Source organism: Calonectris borealis, chromosome 12 (genome assembly GCF_964195595.1).
Source record: "Calonectris borealis chromosome 12, bCalBor7.hap1.2, whole genome shotgun sequence".
Classification (NCBI taxonomy): Eukaryota; Metazoa; Chordata; class Aves; order Procellariiformes; family Procellariidae; genus Calonectris; species Calonectris borealis.
In genome coordinates this window covers 9,790,559-9,815,538 of record NC_134323.1, presented here as the reverse complement: position 1 = coordinate 9,815,538, position 24,980 = coordinate 9,790,559, and the positions used below count along the sequence as shown (strand labels likewise).

The window sequence follows — 24,980 nt, the reverse complement described above, 5'->3', positions numbered from 1 at the left end:
TCGATTTTGGGGATGTGTGTGTCTTGACTGGAACATATTTTCTTCACGAATGTGAATTCAAGCCAGAAGAGGAGAGAAAAAGAGGGTGAACAACTTGGAGTTGAGAGGAAAATATGACCCAGGGTACGCATTATCCATTTCCAGTGTCAGGTGGAAATGTTGAGCTTTGCCAGCCGCCTTCAAATCACCTCTCAGAATCAGGCCCAGAATGAGAAAGTTACAACTACTTCCATGCCATTCTCACCTTTCCAGGTAAATACAGAAAGCTGTAGTTGCCAGAGCAGTGATGAATCATGACTTCCTTCCACCCAAAGAGCCTTGGGCTTTTTCCCCCTCCAAACATTTAACTTACTTGCAGGGCTGACAGAAAAGCTGTAGATTTTTTTTTTTTCCAAATATCCATTTGCCTTTCCATTTATCTACTTTGATCTAAAGTATAGAACCTGATGGATGCCCTAGGTAAATCAAACATTTTCTGTCTGCCAAAACGGTTTTGCAAATGCTTGTTTCATGCCATTACCATTTTTCTGTTTCTAGCAGTAAATCAAAAAGTATCAGCCATTCATCCACTTTAAAAGTAATGCCTTTCCTTTGCATAATTACACATACCCAGTGGAGATCTGTATGCACAGTAAATCTATTCCTTTAAAAGGTTTTGCCTTAAGTACCACAGTGACATAAATTGGTATAGCGCAAATTTATTTATTTAAAAGGTTTATTCTTTTAACTGATCGGATAACTGTTATACCATTGTTTGATTTGGGTGAGGAGGGCTTTTATTAATGTATCAGATTTAATTCTGCAGCAGATGTTTATGTAGAAAGGTCTCACTCCTTACAGGACTTGTAGCAATTGATATGTGTGTGTAATTTATTCTCATTACAGGTTTATTCTTAACTGGTGTTCAGGGGGTCTTCGCTGTATCTCCAGTAGATCCTTGAGAATTAAATAGTTTAACGAACGTAATGAGCAAACCTGAAAGAAGTACACGTAGAGAAGTGTACGTATTTGGACATTACCTCTCCAAATTTGCAAATAACATTAAGCACAGTATTAAAAGTGAGTGAGAAATTGCCAAAAATAAATGTCTTCCAGTAATAAGTGCCCCGGACAGTATTTTGGCAAAGTAAAGATTAAAAAAATGGATCTCTTCATCATTCTTATGTAAACTTGCTCATCTTTACAAGTTGTGCTTGTAGCTCTCAGGGGTGTCAAACCTCAAGCAGACAAGCCCAGCTGGTGGAAGTCTGGGAGTGAAATGATGAATTTTTTAGCAGATCTAAGTTTATTTTTAGGCTTTATAGAATTATCTTCCACTTCCCTGTGAGTGAAATTGTAGAAAGTATCTATAAAAAAAATTAAATTAAGAAACTTTACCAGAATGGCAAAAAGTAGCAAAACACCAGAACCTAACTACAGTTGAGCATGTAAACATATCTGCATTGCATTTGAAATTGAGGCTACAGTATAATCCTGCCAATATTTACATGTATGTTCAGTTTAATGCATGTGAGAATTCTTCAGATATGCACCCAGTCTGAGGATACACCAGATTGCAGGTTAGGTTGTGACATGAGTGATGTCATGGAGAACTGATCTAAATTTCTAGTGTGAGTGTATTTTCCGTGGATTTATTTTCCATGGTACTGGACGTGAAAGTGAAATTCAAGGTGGCTGTATTTTGTTAGGTTATGCAATTAAAAACATGCAGAAACATTTTGGGGAGAGGATGGTTCATAAGAAAGTTTCAGGTCTTGAATCTTATTTGGTTAATAGAGGTAATTTCATTACACAATCAAAATATTCAACCTTATAATTTCACGCTATCCATTTCAAAATGTTATCTTTTTTTGCTGGCATTACAGAGCTGTTGACACTCTTTCCTACAGTTGGAAAGGAAAAACTGCTTTAGTATCCAGGCAAACCTGGGAAAATGCCATGGGCCTGGGATGAGAAGATGCATATGATAATTATAGATCTAGTAAGGGCTGTATATTGGAGGGAGGAAGTTTATTACATGTAGCTCTACATCCCATGTCCATTAAGGTCACTCTTTTGAGATTTCATTTAAAGTGGATCTGGCTTTTTGGGTCTTTTTCTAACACATTAAGTAGATCAGAGGTTGCCAACTGTCCTTTTTGATCAGAATTGATTGTGGTGGTTGCAATCATACAGCTTCACAGCGGTATTGGGGAAGAGTAACAAATGCTGGGAAGGGGAGCTTGGGGAAGCAGAGGAAATATCCCTTCAGACATGAGGGAGCAGGTTTGGTACTGGTGTTTTTGACTTCAGTTGATTTACATACTCTGAAAGTCCGACTCTGATTCTTGTTTTAGGCCAATTCTAGCCATTGCATTTCACACTAATACTGATCTGTGACAGCAAATAGCAGGCTTTCTTTAGTATTTAGGTTGATGCGTAAATACACAGTCTAATCCTGCCCTGAGTAGGAAGAAGCACTCTTAACTGGTTTGTAATGATTCTTGATAATTTTAAGGGCAGGATTGTGTAGTTGCCTGTGATAGAGACTGGATTAGTAAGTGACAAAGGTGCCTATTTGAATCCCATGTCCTAGAATGTGCTCACGGGAGCTGCGAACTGGGAGCTCTGGAGACTGCAGCCTTCCCCACTGAAACAGCCTCCCCTCTGTTCTGCAGTTGGGAACCGGAGGAGCCACCTTAAAGGGTGAGAGGGTACCTCAGCTCCCAAACTGGCTCAATCTTTGTCTTCCCATGCTGTTTGCATCGATGCTAATCAATGTTAATTATGGTAGTGGGGCTTGTGATGTACTCATTATAAAAGCCATCCTATTTTTCTGTGCTTGTACAGTCTGTAACACAATAGAGCCCTGATTGGGGTTTCCTAGATGCTACAAATAGTAATACAAATTGTTATAATAATGAATACGTGGTTCATGGTGTAAGACTACCAAACTCGGTTCATACAGCCCGCTGAAGCATCACTTGATAGTTCTGTTTGCTGTTACCACTAACTACGGCATACTGGATATGTCTTGACAGTTGGGGCCTCTCAGTAAACCGTTTAAGCTTTTGTTTGTGTTTAAATAGGTGCTTGTTTTTAAATTTGCATTTGAGTCTGTGGTTGTCAGTGTAAATATATGCTTAAAGTTGAGCGTGTGCTTAAAAACTCTTCTGACTCAGCGTCCTTATTGTGCTGGGTTCATTATCCCGCCACCACTCCATGACTATACTGGGAGTTGACCAGACGGTGTGCCAGAATATATGTTTCTTTCCTAGGCTGAAGGTTATAGGTGCAAGAGCGGGAAGATGCTTCCTCCCAAGAGCTGAGCAGCTGGTTGGGTGTAGGTTGTAGCAAGGGTCCCCACCTCCTGCAGGGGCTGGAAGTGGGTGGAAGCCAAGAGCTGGGAGCTGATGCTTTCCTTCCTCCAGAGGCTGCGGTCCCCTTCCCGGTGTCACTCCGTGCTGGGCACCCTTTACTAAGACCTGATACCTGAGAGGTGCAGTTTCCTGTGATGAATTTGGTTTAGTTCTACTGTTATCCTCACGGGGAATTTCAGCACCATTGTTTATATGCATTAATTGGTATAAATGATTACTATTCAGCCCCTGACTCTGCATCCCCAGGCCTTACCCTTGCGAGTTCCAGTGACTTAAATAATGTCATGATTTTTTTTCAAAGAAAGTTTTCCACAAAGAGTCCGTTATTGCTTGTTACCTGGTCTGTTATGGATATTGGTTCTAGTCCCATTTTTTCAATTCCTACCAGACTGCATGCCTGGATTTTAGTTATCTATCTGCAGTTTAGGCATGTGATTATCTGCCTGACTCTAGTTAGTTCTCTGCTGTGTACTACACTGTTTACCAAGCCTGTGTAACAAAAATGTTTTAAATTGTTAAGGTGTTATATTACCTCTCTTGAGTGTGTATGTTTTAAAAGGAATTTGAGTCAGTGTTGAGTTGCTTCTATGTTTGTAATTAATTTAAAATATTTAAAATATTTAGTATAGCAGCTAGATTTTTCTCTGTTAACTGTGCTTTACTGAAATTTCATGATCTACAGCACACCCTAGTGATATTTGGAAATCATGAAGGTAGACCCAGTCAATTTTACTTCCTTTGTGGTGAAGCAAAACTTAGGACGCCACTAAGCGAAGTCCAGGAAAATAAATGCCTTTGTATCCAAGATGGGAAGTGGGTTTATAAAACAAAAAACGCCTTAGAAATTGAGACTACAGGATATTCTTCTGTGAAAAGAACATCTGTATAATGAGTTCATCTGATTTGCAATCTGTAATGTTGGACGTATTTTACAACAGACCATGGGGAAAAGCAGCCCAGGGTTATGTGAGAAGAGAGGAGAATATTTCTTGGGTTCCCTTCTAGACTGGAGAGAGCAACCAGACATAAATAAAGCATTGTGGAGGAAACTGCAAGCAGTCTTCACAAGTCAGAAGCCCGAATGATCATTTACTGTCTTACGGCCAGAACATTATAATTTATGCTAGATACTTAATGTGTCCTTTTGCAGATGGTTAGGTCACTTGGTTTTTCATGTGATGGTACCTATATTTAGTTTTCAGTGGCCAACAGGCCCCATATGATTCTGCAGAGGGATGTGCAACTGCCTAACTTTTTAGGCTACCTTGCACTCACCTTTTTCTGGATTAGGATCTGTATTTCAATCGTGATTTTTTTTTAATTCTCTGAATGCACAGAATGGCAAGGGTTTTGAATTAGATGGTCTTGACCCCCCTGATAGGGTGAGAGGAGAAAGCAGGTTTGAGAAGGACTCTGAGAAGGAAGTTTAATTATATAGTCAAGAAGGGAGGCAAATATTTATCAGAGGTGAAATCAAATTAGAGGTGTGTGGATAACACTGAATGGAAGTGAAAACAATATGAGCATCAGAGAAGAACAGTGTAGGCCTTGTAAGTTACAGTGGTTGAAGTTAAATCTCATGAATTCTCAAAGAGAAACAGAGAATTCATCAGAGATGCGAGTTAGCAGTGTCCTAACCTCCCAGCGTGTGAAAGCTGTAGCAAGTATCCGCTGCAGATGCTGTCGAGCACTCAAGCGGCTTGTGCAAGTTCAGTATGCCTGTAGAGTTGTTGTTGTCATTATTCGCTGTGTGTGCTTAAGCCCCAAACAACTAAGCTGTCTCCGAAAAAGCAGGTTTGGCCAGTGAACATTGCATGCCAGCAGACAAGCAGTGCTGAGGCTGTTCTTACTTTCGTGAAGGGCCATGAAGCCCTGACAAGTGCAAGGCAGCGTATACCAGTACCCTCGACCAGCTTGCAGCTCTAGCTTGGCTCAAGTGGAAGATCCAATCCTGTACCTCTGTTACATCTACAGAACATTAATGGTCTATGTAAGGCAAAGCTAAAGGTGGAGTCCTCCTTTCTGGCTCGGTCACGCATGAGAAATCTCTAGTATTTTGGGGAGAGACAAGTTTCCTCTCAGACCTCTGCATTTCACTCCTGTCAGGTAATCCAAACAATAATGGAAATGAGCATTTTGTTTTATGTAAATAAAAACAAAAAGTTTGCAATAATTTATGGTATTTATTTAAATGACATGCAAATTACTTTGTGAAACTTAGGGGGGAAAGCAGCACAACTGAAACAGCACAATTGTTTCCAAGAACATTCATTTCAAATCCACATACAATATTTCATTCATGCTTAATTATTTCCCCAATGCTAGTCTAAGCATTACTAGTTCCCTTTGTCTTTTTGCTTTTGCATGCAGTGTGATTAGCAAAACTGCTTGTGCTCTACCAACTCCTGCACATATGGGGTTTAGCCTCATTGTTCAAGGGGTGGAGCAACAAGCAATATGAACACTCATGCTGCCAAATTTGGCACATGTGAGCCCTCCAAAGTATACAGATATCACCCGTTTCATTTAAATCCCTGTCCATGTTTTGCATTGCTACCGTAATGGCAACTCCATTGTCTGGGTGTATTATTTGAAGCAGCTTTTCTCCCATTGTTTATGCACTGTAATCCTTGAGGTTTCTGTAGTCATCGTGAGCAGCTTACTTGAAAGAAATCACTTAGCTCTCGCAGATCACTCTCTCTGAACCTGCTGGCAAAGGAATGGGCCATGACTAACGCATGAGACCTGTGATCTTTCTGAAGAAAATCTCTTCAGCAGAGTTTATAATTTGTTGCTTTCATGGGACTCTGTTCTCAGGGTTTGGACTCAGTGTTATCTTTCGTCCCCCATGGATTTTTCTCCGAGGCATGATGGGAATGTAGGCTGAAAAAAAGAGTAATAATGCTGGCTGTGGATGTGTACCCTAACAACATTTTACACACGTTTCAAATACTGGCAAAGGGAGACATCTACTGTTTGACAGAAATTAAGGACAGTTGTTTATTCTAATTGCAGCAAAATCTTAGCCTTTTATTCTTCTGTGGTATAGAGATTGGCACATCCTGCTGTGAGTCTTTTCAACAGACTTTTGAGAACTTAATGCTTGTCTACTTAGGGCAGAATGAAAGATCCCCTAGAACTTATCATAGAGAAGGGGCTGCCCAGTTCTTTCCCTTTCTAGCACTCAGTCATCTGCTTGGTCAATGCCCTCTACTCCAGTGGCACTTATCTCTGAGGGTTGTGTGTATGCATGCTGTTGTAGGTAAAGGCATTTGGTATTAGCTGTTCTTTATAAATTATGCCTGTTACTGGTTTTGAATGCGCATCATTTTACTCCTGAGACAGTCATTTATGACATTTTTAAGGCAGTGGTTCCCCAACTGAGGTCTGCAGAAAGCCAGCAAAGGGTCTCTTTGTAGTTTGCAAGGAGTTTCTAGTTCTTTTTGTTTCCAAAGTCTAGATCACATTATAGGACAACTATAAATATGGTATAAACACTGTGCTGCTCTTCATCTAGCTTAGCAATAGCTCTTCAGACAACCCTGTTGTAGCCACATAGGCATTATGTGATCCCAAATGATGACACCCTTGTGATTGCAAGTGAAGCGGAGAGGTGGCCCAGGAGGCGGTACTAAAATATAACGTGCTAAACCGTGTAAGTCTGAAAATCCCATTGTAACACATTTGAGTATTTGCAGTGACTTCTGGAAGCTTTGAATCTGGTCCATCATTGTAGAGCGTGATTCAAATTCACCTTTCCATCTTCTTGCCTCCAACCTATCATATGAGGAAAAGAAAATCAGCAATGCAATCTGTACAAGCTGGCCTTTTCCCTTTCACCCTACTACCTGCGAGCTCCCCTCTTGCCTGCCACATCATCAGAACTCAGACCCAAGAAGGCTGGAGAGAATTGTTCGGTGTTCCCAGAAGAACAGGAAACTTAGTCTAACAGCTTTGTAAAATTTGGGCTCTCATTCAGCACTTGTGAAGTCAGCCAAGGACCCTTGACTCTGATGGGACTTAAGTCAGCTTGTTTGTGCTTACTCTTTGCATCTCCAAAGTACTGTATGTTTGGGGACAGAATTATATGTAGCTGAACATTTACTATTCTCAGAGTCCACAAGCACCAGGTTATGGTACAGATTTCTCACACCACTGAATAGTATCAAGCATGGAAATCTATCACCGATGTTATTCCAGACACCTTCAAATGTCATCCTTCCATCCTTGATACTAGAATGCTTTGTTCCATAACTGAATTTACAATATGCATTTTAGATCTGATTTTGAACTTTGTCTACTTTATGTATGCCCTTTAATTAGAGATTTGAAGAAACCTCAGATGCACTTTTCTTAGATACATTCTGCAAAAGAGTGATGAGTGGAGGAAGTGGTTGTAGAAGATTATCTCTTTTTTAGCTCCTCTCTGGAAACCTTGCAGGTATTTTGTGTAGCTATTTTTTAACCAGAATTTTATTTCCACTTCAGTGTTCATACATGCTATAACATGTAAACACGTAAACTAATTTCAGGACACTGACGTCTATACTTAGATTTGCTGTAGCTTTTTCTGAAAAGGTCACAAAATGACTACTCTGTACCAGTAAACACAATTACTGAATTAGGCTGCTGAAGGGGTAAAAAACCAGCATAAATTACTACTACAATAAGGGTCTAAAATAGCAGAAGATAGGTATACCATTTGCAGTTAAGGATATGCCTTAAATATCTTTAACAGCTTGCTTGGATACTGCTAGCTAGCAACATGTGCTTTATTCCAAAGCACCAGCCTATATTTTTGGATCATCTTTCAAGACTGAGATGGTATAAGGCAATTAATAGTGTTTTGTGACCTTCTGCACCAGTAGTCCATCTTTTTGGCATTGAAACTGATTTTGCCCAATTTGGCATTTTATCACCTGAGAGTGTGCAGGGAGACCAAAGCAGCACCTTTTACAGCAGCAGTGGAATGATTTAATTCAGTCACACTGTTCTTCAAATTCACCGTTTCCTACAAGCTGATGAGGCAAACCTCTTCTTTGCTTAATGTCACATAAGGTACATTGAAAGGCTGTGAAGAGACAGATGTTCTATATCTTCACTTCATATGCAAAAACCTGTTATATCCTTTATTTGCATTCAATTAGAAGTCAGACCCTGATGAATATCTAATGTAGGAAATGGGGAAAAGATTTGCCATCAAGCATATGCTTTGCTTGTAGTGGATCTCTGTAACCTGCTATTGTGTCTTCCTGTAGCAATTCAGTCATTTTTACTATATTATTTACCCCTGCATGCATAGAGGTGTGAAGAGTGTTAATAGGTGAAAATTGGAGTTAGGTTCCTTGTTTTAGAAATGTTACCTTTTCTCACTGCACAGAGTTCTGGAGAAAGCACCGTTCCTTTTAAACAGCCATTCTGCAGTTGCAAAATTTCCCTTGCTAAGTGTCTCTGTTTAAGGACTTAAATGCTATAGCATTACTTTTTTATTCGTTTTCTCTTTCAATATAGCTTTTGCCTTGTTTGATCTTGTGAAGCTTATCATTTTCTTGGTAATCCGGAATATAATATCAGGAACTCAGAAATTATAAAACTGTATTGTTGTCAAGAAGGGAAGGTTCAAATTAAATATAATATGAAGCAGAAGTGGCAGACTCTTCCCAAACAGATGCTGTTATTCCTGTGACCCTATAGGAGGATGCATACCGGGGTTTTATAGTATCCAGGGAGAGATGTAGGGTGTCTAGACCCCTAGACATTAGACAGGGATAAGCAAAGCAGCTTTTCTTCACTGCAGCATAGGATTTCCCAGACTTCTGGGGGAACTGATAGAAATCTCCTGAACTTGGATATGATTAGAAACCTGCTTTGTTACATCTTCCATTCCCTTTCTTCTCTGTGGACCACTCCCATCACTTGTTCTGGGGAACACGTGACATTTCTTTCTTTTTCCTCTTTTGTCTTTGCTTAACATTGTAAATTAAACCATCCTCACCCATATCTGAGTTAACACACTGACACGAAAGGGAAATCTCAAGAGTGTTCTTAGGTGCTTTGCAAACTTAGGCAAATGGATCTATATTACTTGCACATGCCTCAAGTTTTGAATGGTTTTTTCCTGCCATTGTGATAGTAAAAAATTTAAAGATTTTAAGAAAAAAAAAAAAAGTGCAACTAGATGAAATGATGAAACTAAGTCTGTCACATACTGTTGCATAATCCTCGTGTTTTCTCTGGGAGTCTCTGGCACAGAAGAAAATTTAGAGAAACAGCTTTTTCCTGTCCAACAAGATTAAGTGCCTCGTCTTAAAAAAATCTGTCATGGTTTCCAGTGAAGGTAATAGGTATTTCAGATAATTGCATCAGGTATTTCTGGACAGTTCCTCCAGACTGAGCCTGCTCCTGATGGGCGTTTTCTCGAGACCCCGTAAGGAGCAGGCTGAAAGCCAGAGTGAATAATTCTGTTGGTAGCAACAGCCCATCTCCAGCTGAAATCATTCCTGGCTCCCCTTGGCCTATCTCCTAGTATGTCAGAAGCTGTGAAAATATGCAGTGAACCCAGCACGCTGAGGACATGCTGAACTGGCTTATGGTTATTTTAGGTTCTGCTGTATGTTAGGGAAGGACTTGACAGAAATCTGCCAAGTGGCTCACCAAACCAGAATGCCAATGCACCATTGCTGTAGTTGACTTCTGATGCTTGCTTTTGACAGATGACTTGAGGATTTTGGGGGGTGAATTTTTTTTCCCTTCTTGATTTTTAAAAGTATAGAGTTCCTAGTAACCTGAAGAGGAAAATGATGTAAAACATTCTGATAAAGGAAATTATCAGCATTAAATGCTGATAAAGGAGACAAAGAGAACTACGATACAGGAATAGCAGTAACATCTAGTACTTACAAGAACCCAGCTTACTGCAGTGGATACAGTGAGATTATTGTCAGGATCCAATTTGCAGCAGGACCACTTTGAACTCTCACTCCACTCCTAGAATTTAAAAAGCATTGAACGTTTATTTCAGGTACTAATTATTTGTTAAGAGCAGATGTTGAAATGCACACAAATACAAGCTAGAATAGCAGTGACAGATCCAGCCAGAATACACCATCCTGTACAAGAGAATACAGCCAGCAGAGCTGTCCCTTCTCGCATTTAGGATGACTTTTTCCCGAACGGCAAGCGTGTAGCCGAACCCCTGCCACGGCGAGGTGTGGGCAGCCAGCAGATGGAGCCCGCCGGGTAGCAAACGTGGTCGGGAGAAAATCTATCGCGGGTCTTGCTGCTTCAGTAAGACTGAAAATAGGACTTCTGCACTTTTTTTTTAGCCCAAACTCACAGAATGTTTGGTGGAATGTGTGGTGTGCTAATTCATCTGCATTGGTTAATGCTCACCAAGGAGAATAACCGGCATGCCATCAGATCCTGGCTGGTAACTAGACACAGAATCAAATCTTAATCCAGTTGATTGCAATAACCAGATTCCCATTGACTTCAACAGTCAGAATTTCTCTGAGAGTGTAGGATCATTTACAGCAGCGTGTACATCCTTAAAGGATATGCTGCACTGTTATCTCACAATTTCATTTTAGTAACTTCTACCATAGAAAAAAATAGACCTAATAAATACCTGCTGATGTAGCCCTAATAACCTTTTTAAGCAGAGTAGTGAAGTAATGATTCAGTTTGGGATAGAGTGATAAAAATTCCCTCCTTCGATGGTTGGCAGACTTAATTGCTTTTAATTTTGTTCCTTGGAAAGCTGCTTACAGCTGGAATTTGGGGTGTTAATTTTTAAAATGTACATGGCATTTTGGTTCTTTGCTCATTTTAGGAATTACATTTGCTTTTTACATCCAAATCATAAAAATCAAGAGCACCAGTAGACCTGTAACATTTTGAGTTGTTACACAGAGTGTTATTTTATGTGATCGTATAAAGCATGGGGAGGTTAAGAAGTCCCCAGTGCAGCCACAGGAAAGGGACAGAAATTGTGAGTTATATTCCTTTTCCTCATCCTGCTTTTTCATCTTTTCAACAAGGAACTGAGGGGAGATGGTTTACCTTAAATCAGAAATGAAATCATAATTAAAGGCTTAGCTGACAAAACAAAAACCTCTGTTAATAATCCATTCTTAGGAAATGGCAGCATTTTTATCATTAGGCAGTAACTTCTCAAAGATCGTACTGGTGTTAAGAAACAATGTGGTATTTCAAGAGCTATATGTGACACAGCCGTTTAACGCTGCTTCAGTGCATAGCTTGTTTGATTACAGATGGTGCTGTATCGGACTAGCACACTGCACTTTACCGAGCTGATGACTGAAATAAACCTGGATGAAAATGAAAAGCATGCAAAAAAATTCTTAGACGATATTCTCCGATGAGGGCCAGGGATGTCCTCATGGCGTTCTGTGGCCGTTCCCCTCCTCCTCTAATAGCTCAGCTGGGACCGGGAGGTGCCCTTCCAGAAGGGCGCACCTGAACACGCCGTGACAGCTGCCATAGCCTTCGCAAAGGCCGTGTCCGCGCACAGGAGCAGCGGATGCTCCCCGGGGCGTGCTGCGCTGTTCCAAAATGAGCACCAAGCTCCAGGAGAGCGGCTGCACCGCGCCTGACCTCCGGCCGCGCCGGGCCGGGCGGGGAGGGAGCGCCGCGGCTCGGGGCGCACGGCCCGCCTCGGGGGGCCTGGGCCGGCTTCGCTCCCGGTGCCGCCGCGGGGGCAGGCGGGAGGAGGAGGCGGCACACCAACGCCTATCGCCTCACGCCGCTCCGGGCTACGCGCTTTCCCCATGGAGCAAGCGCGGGAGCTGCTGTAGAGGCCGGCTGCAGCGGCGGGAGCCGGGCCCGCTCCCCGAGGCCTGTCGCTGCCGCCCCGCTCCCAGGGCGCCCCGGCCGGCGCGGAGGTGAGGGCGGGCGGCCGCCACCGCCGGAGGAGGGCCGCGGGCCCTGGGGCGGGCAGGGGCTGGGCTGCGCGGGGGTCGCCGCGCCGCGCCCCTCCCCCGGCAGCGGCGGCGCCGCAGCCGTTTCCTGCCCGGCCTCCGGTGCGCTGGGCGCCGCGCGCGCTGCCGGCGGAGGTAGGCGGCCTGGAGGCGGGAGAGGGAGGGAAGGGCCGCGGCGGGGCTCGGCGCCGGCTCTGCCCGAGCGGACCGGGAGCCGCGGCGGTGCGTGCCCCTGGCCGGGCGGGCCCCGCTGTCCGCTCTGCTTCCCGGGGGCTCCATCCCGGCCCGGTGTCAGCGGGGCTTGCGTTTGCGGCGGCCGGGAAGATTCCGGAAGAGGCCGGGAGCGGGGCCGCGGGGCCGCGGCCCGGCGGGTGCCGGGGCTGCCCCGGGGAGGGCGACATGGGACGCGGGGGAGCCCGGGGGGCCCCGGGGCCGTGCCGTGCCCTGGCCGCGTCCCGGCGGGCCGCCCGCCGCTCCAGCCTCTGGGGCCTCCCCGGGACTGGAGGGCGGCGTTTGGACACGGCGGGAAGGGCCTTGAAAATCTGCAGATCGGATTGAACTCTCCTTTAACTTCTGATTTCTTTTGTGCCCAAGCTACATGGCGGCTGTATCGTCGTTTCAGCAATAGGAAACCTGAAATTGGCGCTGTAGGAAAATAAATAAAAAATATCTGAAGTGTAATTAAATTTCAGCTGTTTAAGAGTTTATAGTTACATTTTATGCTCAGCCTATTTTAGCCATAAAGATTTTAATAAATTTTAAAACATTCAGAACATGTTGATTAATTTTAATGAGCTGAAGTTTATGTTTTTGTAGTGAGTCAGGAAAAGCATCTTTAATTCTCAAGCTTATTTCAAATTTTGAAGATACCGCTGCAATGTGCTGCGCCGAGTATCTCTACAGGGGAACAAGCTCTGCTATTTATGTGTTTTCCAAGTGTCAGCCCTTTTTTCTTTCTTAATTGAAAGTCTGATCGTTTTGGCTTCAATACCAGCTAGCTGATGCAAGTTGACCTCTGACTCTTTCGAACACTGCTTTCACAATGGAGAAGCTGGCTAGGAAATGAAAAAAATTTCCACTCTTAATTTATAAATTAAAAAGATATTGAGTAGGTCTAAAAAAGTTTTAAGGGCTGAAGGACTTACAACCAGTCTTTTGCAGATACTTAGCCATTTTCCAGTCCAGGTAAGCAGGATATCCTGTGTCTAGACAGGTTAGGCCCCAAATTTCCTTTCATCTCAGTGGAAGGACATAATTCCCACTGAATATTTATCTGCATTTTAAGGCATCCAAGAGCCTTGTAAAATCAGCTCCTTGGTTCCTGGAAGTAGTTTGTTCATATAATGAGTAAATTTGTTGCCTCTTTTGTTAAATAAACCAATTAAATGCTTTGATAAATGTACATGCTTTGATAAATACACAAAAGAAGAAAGTAAGCGACACTCTTAAAGTCGCAGTTCTTACAAAACAATATTAAAATGCTCTTTTATGCATTTCAATTGAATTCAGAATGACTAGCAAATAGATGAGTTTCTTACCATATTCTGATGTAATTGAAACTCAAACAAAAATGAGCATTTGATTTGTATAGTCAGCAACATGATTATATTATAATAATAAATATTTGTAGATGTAGTGAATCCTCGTGGTTGCGAGAGAGGAGTACCAAATACAGAGATAACAAGTGGCAATCAGGATCTTTTAATCTTTACACCAATAAGTAGGAATGAACCCTGCCTTAGGAAAATAACTGAAAATTACAAATGCAGAGCAGGGTTAAAACTGGTATATTTAAACAAAGTTTTATTGGCTGCTGATGCCAATCAAGATTTAAATCAAGTCACCTGCTTTGCAGATTTTAAATACTAGCCTGGGCCCTAACAGTAGGATTTTCAGAAAGTGGTGATTTAGGAGCACAAATGCTACTGAAGCCAACAGTATGCGTATGATCCAGTGAGAGGCAGTCCTCCTTTGCAGATAGGAATATCTTGATTCCCTGCGTGCCTACCAGCTATTATTGAAATAGTTAATGACTTCTGGCCTGTTTAATCATCAAATCAGATCTTTGTGCACGCTGTTGTTTGTGAAATTGTGTTCTTTAGTCTGCCTCAGTTGCTGAGTACTTTGCATTTGTTTTTGCTCTAGTGCAATCTCATATTTATTATAAAAAGTTGCAGTACCAGGAGAGCTGTTGCTGTACAGTTGAGACAGAAGAAATTGTCCTGGGTTATCTCCTGGGCATCTCTGCTTTCAGAAGTATTTGCTATTGTCTTGAAGTTCCAGTTCGAAGATCTACACAGTTCATGTGTCTGCTTTCTAGCAGTTGTATGGAGATTCTCACCCCATGTTCATGCTTATCACCGTATGCCGTCCACCAAGATAAAGTTAGCTCCTGGTAAGAAGACTTAGACCTTCATTGCTTGGTGGATTTGGAATTTGTCCTGTAGGTGATTTTTGTTATACGTACATGCACATGGTAGAGATGTTTACTGAAGAGTATGCTCCGTTAACTCAGTAGGAGGTTGTAAGGAGCAGTGAGGGCAGCTCAGCTGTGGGCCAGGCTGTGTACTGGTTAGAATAGCTCCTGTGTGGACATTTGGGAGGGTGTTCATTTTTCTATAAGTGGGACAGTGAACACAGGGGATAAAATGGCTTTTGCCTCTCTAAAGTCATCATTGTGATGGGGGAAGTAGGATAATGAGATGGGAATGTTGAATAGGAAAGAGCTGAAATGAGGTTCACACCATAGATGAATCTGGGGACCCTCTCTGGTTGTTTGCATTGAAAGGACTTTCAGTGAGTTGGGTACAACGTGATCCTTTTGTTGTTTTAATTCTTTCTATGGCATTTTTCTTCTTAAGAAGCAATAAACTCGTTCTGAGAGGAATGTACTTTTTAGTAAAACCCGTTGGTCGTAGGCTCAAAGGTGAGATAGGTTAAGCAGGCTCATTGCTCACTTTGCTCCCCAGTCCCTGGGGTGAAAGAGAGAGCATCATGTAATTTAGTCAGAGAGAAGGACAGAGTCTTAACATCTCAGGTGAGTATTTGGGGAGACCACAAAAAGAAGAGGAACATGGCCACTGAATTGCAGTAGAACAAAAAAGGAAGGTGTGTTATACAACAAAGGTTGATTTCCCAGCGACTTCATTTTCCAAAACTCTTGGTATTTGTTTTGTTCTTGAAGTGCTGAATATTCTCAATATCATGTGAAGTCAGTAGGAGCTGTGGAGGCTCAGCAACTCTGAAAGCTGGGCCCCATTTTATGGATGTCATTGACATTTCTATCCCTCCATTAGTGCAAATCCAGTATTTTACATTCCTAGTGTTTCTTAATGTCTGGGTGGACTCCGTAGAGAATAATTTGTTGCTAGCATCAAATTGCACATTTGTTTACTGGTCAGTTACACAAAGTTTATAAATATTTTTGGCTGTCTTTTGGTTCTGCCTCTGACACATAAAACTTACAGGTTCTTTTAATCTGGAGTAGGATTCTTGATCCTTTGTAGTTCACTGGCATTTTCAAATCCGCTTATCTTCCTATTCTGCCTGCCCAGTGGTTCTGATCATTAGGTTGATGTCAACCGCAACTCTATGCTCCGCATTCTTGCAGTTGGCTTCCTGCAGACCTTATCAGTCTATGAGGTGTTAGAGGTTTGCAGCTGCAGAGCTTTATAAGCCTTTTGTTTGATTTTTCTCAGCCTAAAGCTAGCTGTCTGCTGACCTTTTGGGGGGGTGGGGGAGGTTGGGGGTGGTGGTTTGGTTTTGGCGGGCGCGTTTGTGGCCGCTTATCCTAGTAGCAGGTTAAACTTTTCTGGAGTTTCTGTGCTGCAACTTGCTAATGTACTGTTAAATATCCTGCTTTCATGGCCTGTAGTGTATGGTTAAAAAATACATGTTCACTGAAAATTGTCTGATTGAGCACCTTGATTCTTCATGAGAACCTGAAACTGTCAAAGAAGTTTGTGATGGTGTGACTTCGTAAAAGATCTCTGGAACGTTGGTCCACTCATCTGTGTCTGCGCCGAATATGGGAATCTCTGGGATTACGTTATGTGTATGTGTTGTAATACGTGGTTTACATTTTAATGGCTCCCACTAGTGCTCTATATGTACAGTTTAAAAAAAAAATTTTATGTGCTGTGCATCAGCTACTGTATTCGCTAAAATTCACTACAGGACTTAAAATATAGTGAATATGCTAAGATATCATAGAAATACTTTTAAGAGTTAGAGAAAATGAGTGCTCTTTGTAACGTCTTTGAGAATTTTGAGTGTGACACTCACATTCGGAATTAAGCAGGAATGGCTCTGCTGTGCCAAGGACCTTCTTCAATCAAGCCAAAAAAACCCAAATAAGTGTTAATTTTGTGAGTGGAAGTTCCCTTTGGGGAAGTTGTGAGGGCAGTAAAGTAGTAAAATAATTTACTATGGAAAAAATACTTAGAGTTGCTTGAGTTTCAGCATGTTTCTGCTTTACCTTGAGACTAATACGTTATCGCGAATATCACCACACTTTGTATGCCACCAGATAGCAACGTGATTCCTGTTTTCATTATGGTCTGGGTTTTTTTCACTCTTAAGCCAATCGCACTTTCAATGCAGTCATGAAAGAGTTTTTATTTATTCAGAGAAACTGCAGAGTAGCTGATCACCTTTGCACTGTTTGAGGTGCCACATCACTGTAAGGAAACTTCCTAGCATTGGCAGTGTGGTGGGTGGAGTAATGTGGGTGCCAGCTTCTACACACTGCAGGAACCTGATGCTTCAGCTTCAGGTTTCTTTGCTCAGAAAACATCATTTCATGTATATTACAATTAGATTGGTTTAGGAAATTGTGGAAGTCAGTCAGTTTGATTGGGGGAAAGCAGATTACATTACTCTCAGCGAGGGCTGTGTTGTCAGCTCTCCAACTTGTGTTGTCCCATCCGTGCCACGGAGCCTTCATGCTGAAGAGGTTTGCATGAGAGGTTTGCTGGATTTAGCGCAAAAAGAAGAAGCAGCAAGTTCATTTCAGCCCTCAGGCGGTTGGGTTAGTCCGAGGTCGTGCTAAGAAGGTGCAGGACAAGCACAAATCGGTTCACTGAGGGGAGGAACTGAATCCTGCAGCACTGAAGGCTTCTCACTGCTGGTGTGAATGTTACTCTGAGTGGCAATCTGCTCGCCTTTGGTTAAGAAGGTAAAAACAAATACTTAATCTTCTCATTTTCCAGGCTTGGCAGTGTGAGCTGTACCAGTTGTATATTTTGGGTTTTTTTTCCCTAATGCTCTAGGACTAACAGAGCAGCCATTTGTTTATTAGTTTGAGCTTGAATCATATTGAATGAGAAAATTTATAACTCTGGAAGCAGAGTGTGTCACTCTGCTGTCACTAACCAGCATGCACTGCCGTTCTGATACACTGCTGTGTCACAGTGCTGTCAAAAACCCTAAAGCAACGGTGGTAAAATGAAGAACTTTGATGCTTTCCTTAGACTGGGATGAAGATGAATGAAGTAGTGAGAGAAATGCAACTATTTGATGAATTTCCTACTGTGACTCTCCGGCTATGGACCATATGTAGTGCCTTCCCAAAAACCAGATTTTTGTTTAGTGTCAGCAGTGCTTGGATACTGCAGTGGCACAGATGATTTGGAGTCAGACATTTTAGTGCAAAAGAAAGCTTTGACTTTCACAGTAGTTAATTTTTAATATGAAAAATTGTGTGATACCACTCCACTGAGGAGATCTATTCAAGAAAGACTTGAAGACAAGTTGGCTTGAGCTGAGAAAGTATTGCACACGCACTGGGATAAAAAGTGTTCGAGGGACTGGGAAACCCCTCACTCATCTGTTCAATAGTGCTAATGTTACATGTACAACAGTAAATCTGTGCCTTCTGTGGATGTGTGATTATGGATTATGTTTTTAATCACATAGAAAACTCTCTCTTCTCCCTCCCCCCCCCCCCCCATCCCTTCCTCAGTTGGTATGCAGAATGGGAGGTACTTGCTTAATGAGCAAGCTTTTTCTTACAGTTCAGTGCTAAGTCCTCAGGCCTTATTTACTGAACGCCCCTCCAACTCTGCTATGGGGATGGAGTTTCTTAATTTCACTTCATGGGTTTTTCTCTGATCTCATTGGTCTGAATCAGTGTCTTTCATTAGTATTGAACCTATTTTTTGCAACATGAGATGAGGATATTTTTAGTGTCTCTCTCTGTTCTGGTATCATTAAAATAGTTAAAAGTTGAAAGTATTCACTTGCTTTGCCAAACTGAAAGCCAAAGATGGATTTTTCAGTGCTTGGTATTGCGTAACACTGTACTCAAGCAGAGCTGCATTTGAATTCAGTTGTTATTTTGAGGGGTCAGCATTTTTGCAAATATCTCTCTGAGATTGCAGGATGGGTGCCTGGAAAAGTTAGAGCGTAGTAACCATTTCTAAAAGTGATTCAAGTGACTGGCTTAACAGCAAGCAAACACTAGGTGCAAAATAAGGGGTAAAATCTTTTTCTTCAGGTAGAATCTTTTCTTTTTTTAAAGCAGAGAAGCTGTACTGTTTCTTCATGCAGCCTCCTTCTTTGCTGACTACATTTGCTGGCACCTGCAACTCTGAGGCATGTGTTTGCTTCTGTTATGCCTCCGGATTTACCTGCCCCCAGGCAAGCAACCTGGGGAAAAGAACAGTTAATATGCAGAAATTCCAGAAAGGTGACCTGTATTAGTTGGGGGTTTTGTTCGGGTTTGTTTTTTTTTTTTGCTACGTAATGTTCATGTGCCTTTTCTCGGGGTTGCGTTCAGTGCAATAGCGTGGCTTCCCGTGCCTTCAGGATTGGGGGCTGGAACCTTCACCCCGGCATGCCCCGCTGCCCTTTTAGTCAGCAGTGGCCGCGGCAGCAGCAAAGGGTAGCCACGCTGTCTGTGGGCCTCTATGGAAACGAGTGGGCTTAGATAGCCAGCAGCAGCAAGTGAACGAGGTGGAAGAGGTTTGGTCTCGGAGGGATCGTTCTCGGGGGCAGGTGTCTGCCCCGTGCTGGGGACTTGTCACTGCGTGTAAGGGGTTGAGGTCCCATCTCTCTGCCTCCTCGTACACGAGAGTCGTCTCGCATGTCTGCTCTGAGTCCCAACCGCCGTACACATACACCCCTGCACTTCTGATGCTCTGTCTCCAGAGCTCCCCATTTATTCCCAGTCCCAGGTCTCTCTCCTCTAACTCCTTCTGTAATCTGTTCCTCGGGCTCTTCTTGCTTGCTATAGACAGCCTCCCGCCTTCAGATATCAGCGTGGAAGCGTTTAAGCATGTAACAAAATGGGGAGAAGAACTGATATGTGAAAACAAACAACTGATTTGTGGCAAGAATTAGGACAAGGAGAAAATACCTGACAGATTTGTCAATTATAATCTGCCAGTTCCAGTAGAGTGAGGCTCTACTTTGTCTTTTTCCCGGAGCTGTGCGTGATGCTGAACGCACGTGGCAATTGCTCAAGGCAAAGGCAATGTACTGTAGAATTAGATAGAAACTTTCTTAAGTCTCTCACTGCTGGTACTTGTCCTTGTTTGGTCTTCTGAGTTTGTCATAAAAACAGATTTTTCTGGTCTGCTCTGTGGTTTCATTTGCAATTTCAGTAACCTTTAGGTTTTTGCAAATAGGTTTGGTTTTCCCAGAAATGAAAGTGATTTTTCCCCCCGCCCTGTATTGACTGTGCCTCTGTCCTTTTAGTCTCACAGACTCCTGAACTCTGATTTTTTTCTTAAAATTCGTTTAGCAGCAAGATTTATTCCCTGTTGCAGGGATCAAAAGGTAACTTAAAACGTCTTTTCCAGGATCTTAACTCGCCAAGATGCCCATCAGTGTTGATGATGTGATGCAACTGTTCTGCCATCTCTCTCAGGAGAAGGGGATGAAAGCTGCTGTCAAACACTCTGGTCGAGGAGCACTGCTGGCGGGCGCAACAGCATTTATTGGGGGTCTGATGGGAGGTCCACCTGGAATCGCTGTAGGTAAGTGTGTTTTGCTTTAGGAACAAGAAGTGTGGTTAACTTCCTAAGTGAAGAACTAGGAAGTCTGTGTAGTAGGTACGGATTGAAGGAAAGGGGTGTGCAGCGCTGAGATTTCACGTAGCTGGGCTTTAACAAGATGCCGTTTTATATGTCGGCTTTTTAGAAACGAGGTGTGAATCAGGAAGGCGTGTGTCAGTGTTTCCTTCTAGGGTGATAGTGACCTTGCTGACTTGGACTCCTGTGCAGGAAAGGGGAAGCCATCCAGAGGTCTGAGGTTGAGATAGTGGCACCTTTGAAACCCTTTGAACAAAGTGTTAACAAATGGTTTGCTTTTGGTGGGTAGAGCCCTGGTTCCCATCGGCTGAGGTACACCAGTGTCCGCGGTGTGGGACAGAAGAGAGAGCAAACTAACAGGCTGTGAGCTCAGGTGTGGGCTTCGCTCCAGCGCTGTGGTGGGGAGTGAAGAGGAGAGGGGTGAGGCAGGGGCGAAGGAGGCAACGGTAGCAGTCAGGGGGGATGTTGGTACCTTTCTTCTGTGGCACAGAAGAAAGAAAATTGGGGTGTAAAATGAGAGTGAATAAGTATTATTAGTCAGCCTTAGCAAGGGACAGGATCATCTTCCTAATGATCTTATTAAAAATTATGTTTATTTCTGTATTTTAAAAGTACCTGCTATCCACTTCTTGGTAAACTTGTTTTTTTCCTCTGGAATTCGTTATTCCCTGTCACTTTGCTTTTTTTCCTTGTATGGAAAATTACAGGAACGCCAGAGTCTAATCGTAAGGAGTTGTCTCTCCTCTGTATCTCTTGAATTAAGTTGTCTGGTTTGAAAGCTGCCTTGTCACTGAAGTCATGTGGGCCTTGGTCCTTGAATGCTCCTTACTCCTGCGAGCAGTTCCAGCAATTTCGTGGGCTTTTTGGTATTGGAGTGAATTGCAGTATGCCTGCGTGAGGGTTACCAAGGTTGAGTTACAAAAAAAAAAACAAATAATATGTGAGGAGTGATAACAGAAAATGCAAAATGAAGCTGTGTATTTACTCCCGTTACAAGTACAGAGCTTGATTAATAGCAAAAAATAATATTTTGACAAACGTATGACTGAAGTTATCAGGGACAAAGAAGTGAAATTAAGCTTTTGCAAGAAATTTGTAAGCTCTAAATCAGAAGTAAAAGTAAAAATGTAAGTGGCCTCATTCTTGAGTGAGGTGATGAGAAACACTGAAGCTATGCTTGGATGTGTTTTCTCATTTTGTTTGTTAAGCCTTCATAATGTCTCCCAGTCAAGCTTGGTGTTCTTCAGCCACTGGTGAAGGCACTGGAACAAGTATACCTATTACTGTATACCAGAAGTATACAATAATAAGTATAATAAGAATAATAAGTACTAGCTATACCAAAAGCCGTGTCCCAATTACAGTGCAACTAAATCAGAAGACCCTCATTTGACTTGAAAAATTGCAAAGGTAAATGACCCTGGGTCTTTAGTGGGTTTTAGGACAGAGACATTTGCAATCAAGTGCACTTCCACTTACACAAACAGCCTGGATAGGCGTGGGACTGCATAGCAGGGATTGTCCTTATTGCTGCCTTGCCCCAAGAATTAGAGGATGAATTACCTTCCATCTGCAGTGGTCACTGGAGAAACTTGCAGCATATCGTGCTTCCTAAGGACTACTTGCTCTGAGAAGAATGGATTGTGGATGTGTTGCTTGGGGGGGGAAGTGCGATCATGTAACAAATCTTGTCTCAATAAACTAGGAACTTAGACATCAATACTTCTAGTGGCTTTTGCATTAAGTGCCCCTAAATCAGATATTGATATTCTCATAAAAGTTCTTGAAGATGAGTTCAGCCATCATAGGCTTTCAAGTATTTCTGTGGTATCATGGGAAAAATTGCCAACTGAGTAAAATGTGCAAATTAAGGAATTTTTGTCTAATGAAAAACTGCATCGCTGTGAATGCATAAATGGCTTCTTAGGAGGAGTCGCTGGGGTGGGAATTTTGGAGGCAGAGTCAGTTCTGACGCCCCTCCATTGTGAGGGTTCTTCCTTCCACCAGGATGTCTGTGTCTCTGGGCAGCGGTGGCTTTCATTGGAGAGCGCTGTGTTGCAGGTTAGACTGGTAACTCTTTGAAAGAGAACAACTTTGTAGGAGTGTAACGCTGGTTTCTCAGCAGCAGCCACAATCACATCAGCTGTAGAGGATCCCTCTGCTGTTACCTTGATGACCTGGAACCAGTCTAATTACAGGAGCATTTCTTGGCCAGCTGGGGTAGGCGGTGCAGGTGGGGTGTTGATTTGGTAGATGAAAGAATGAATGTGTCTAACCCCACGAAGCTGGTGGGTTTGGTCTCTGTGCGCACCTTCTGAGGGGTGGACTTTAGAAGCAGAAAGCTGGGATTGTTCTGGGAATCTCTAGTAAAAGATTATGAGTTAATGGCACTGATAAGGCAATTATTGGTCAGGTATTTTCCTTGGGTACAATTCTATTTAGTAGTAGAGCTTATCCTAAGTGCCCTCAGGAGTGTTATTTTGTTTCTGATTTCTAGCCTGAAGCTACTAGCTTTGAGTGTGTAAAGAGTTCCTTTGTGATTGCTGTGGATGTAAAAAGCTTTAAAAATCCTTCTTGGTGCTTTGAACATCGTGTATAAACCTAGTTAAAGTAGACACATATGCAGCTCTGCATTGATTTCCAATAAAGGTGGGAACATTGTTGATGAAGGCTGTGGATAGAATTTCAGGTTTTAGCATTAACTGGAAAAGAGTAACATCTCTCTCTCTTTTCTAGGAGGAGCATTTGGTGGATTGCTTGGTGCCTGGATGACTACTGGACAGTTCAGGCCGGTCCCTCAGATTTTATTGGAATTGCCTCCTGCTGAGCAGCAGAAACTCTATGATGAAGCCGTTGTTATTCTCAGGCGCTTAGACTGGACTGATATTGCTCAGCTGACTGCTCTTGTCATGGGAAATGCTAGTCTCCAGCAGAAGCTGACAGCAGTGCTGATAAATTACCTCTCCAAAGAGCTAAGAGCAGAGATACAGTATGGAGAATAAACCTTTCCAGAGCAGGCTTTTTACAGTGTAATGAATTTTACTGTGACAATTGTGATTCTTCAACATAGCAATTATTAGTCATCAGTACTAATTATGAATGTAGGCAGATCTAAGTCTTATTTTGGGTTTGGGGGTTGGGTTTTGTTTGGTTGGTTGGTTTGGTTTGGTTTGTAAGGATAGTATTAGATTACTGCATTATCCTAACACTGACTTGCTATGTAATTTTGAATTACTCTGCACTAGGACTGAAATAAAAATCACTGAAGGGAATTATGCTTTTCTTACGCTAAAGTATCACTAGTTAAAATTTTCAAAGTCACTGTGTTTTATTTAGGAGATTTAATCCTGTTTGTGTAAGTGCTTTAATTTTCTTCTGTGAATGACATATAGGTGCCAAAGTAGCTAGGGCACTTTGAAGAATTTTACCTACTGTCTGTTTAAGTCCTGCGTACGTTATTCTACTGTGAACTCAAAGATCTCAATTCTTACTTTATTGTTTATCGCATTTTTATTGTAATTCTTGAGTGAGTTATTCCTTTCTGTAAGAAGTGAAGCCAATGCCTAAACAGGATTTAAAGTAACAGGTAAACAAACTGTGCACAATTAGTAGTTCTTGGTGACCTAGAATGGGAAGGCATGGCAAGAATACACTTTTTAAAAAATTTAAAAATGAGGAGCTGAATCTGCCTTTTTTGTACTACCCCTAGGATTAGGGTTGTCATTTCAGCATTGGTTTCTTGACTGAATCTGAACAGCTGGTCCTCTGTTTTCATTAAAATATTCATAAGAAGCATCATAGTGGCCTGTGTTTTGCTTTAAAGTAAATGAACTCTTTAAGAACTGGATACTGAAATTCGGGGAAGGAGGTAGCCCTGTACTGGTCAGCCAGCAGTTGGCAGCAGCGGTGGTGGTGGTGTGGGATGACGTGCTGGCTGCAGTTAACACTGTAGCTCCAAATGCAATGTTGCCGAATATCCCAGCCAGTTGTTCACCATTTTTTCCAAGGCACTTGTAAGACAAGTTCGTATGGAGAAAAATGTGCAAGTGTGCCGCCTTTTGTATGTAAAACCAAGTGAAACTGCTCTGATAATTTCATTTTTTCCCTAAAATCTCTCTCTTGTGTGTGTGGTGAGGTTTCCAGAAGTTGAGATTTAAATGGTGAAGCTTTAAACTCAGAAGTTGCTATTGTATATATTTGATTAATTTACTTCTACAGGTACAATTTGCCATTAGTGAATTCAGCGTACTTTCCTGCCTGGAGCGCAGGGCAGGGCAGTGGTTGTTCTTCTCATCGTTTGAAAACACTTTTTCAGTGACGTGAAAGACATGGAAGTGAATGGTAAGTGGGCACTCCTTACCCTGTCATAGTTTCATAATGCCAAGCCTGAAATCAGCGTTTGTTCAGTTTCATTGACGGATTACACACACTGCAACTGGCTTTTTAAGACTTTACATACTCTGTATATCCATTTTAAAATACTGTTTTTATGAAAGCAGTTATTTTTATTTGCAATTTTCTGGTTATTTCACCAATTAAATTCACTCTTTCCAAAATAACTCACTGCTAACAGCAGCAGATGATTGAATGATACAGTAGGATGGAGCCTGCCATCTTATAATCAGCTGTTTGAACCCAGACATGAAGGA

At 42.3% G+C, this 24,980-nt stretch overlaps 1 protein-coding gene across 7 annotated transcripts in view; it reads left to right on the top strand.

The window, feature by feature from the left end:
* C12H19orf12 (chromosome 12 C19orf12 homolog) overlaps positions 1–24,648 on the top strand; it is a 40,712-nt gene extending 16,064 nt beyond the window's left edge. For 2 of the 7 annotated variants that reach the window (XM_075161283.1, XM_075161285.1), the window contains exons 2-3: positions 20,101–20,277; positions 23,068–23,781. In XM_075161283.1, coding sequence (XP_075017384.1) covers positions 20,118–20,277; positions 23,068–23,333 — 426 coding nt within the window. In that variant the 5' untranslated portion in view covers positions 20,101–20,117 and the 3' untranslated portion in view covers positions 23,334–23,781. Of the gene's footprint in view, positions 1–12,175; positions 12,263–14,458; positions 14,694–15,233; positions 15,336–19,952; positions 20,078–20,100; positions 20,278–22,131; positions 22,565–23,067; positions 23,782–24,549 lie in introns of those variants that run through there. The other 5 variants (XM_075161284.1, XR_012675395.1, XM_075161286.1 and 2 more) reach the window with 5 other exon arrangements.
* Positions 24,649–24,980: the final 332 nt, after the last annotated feature.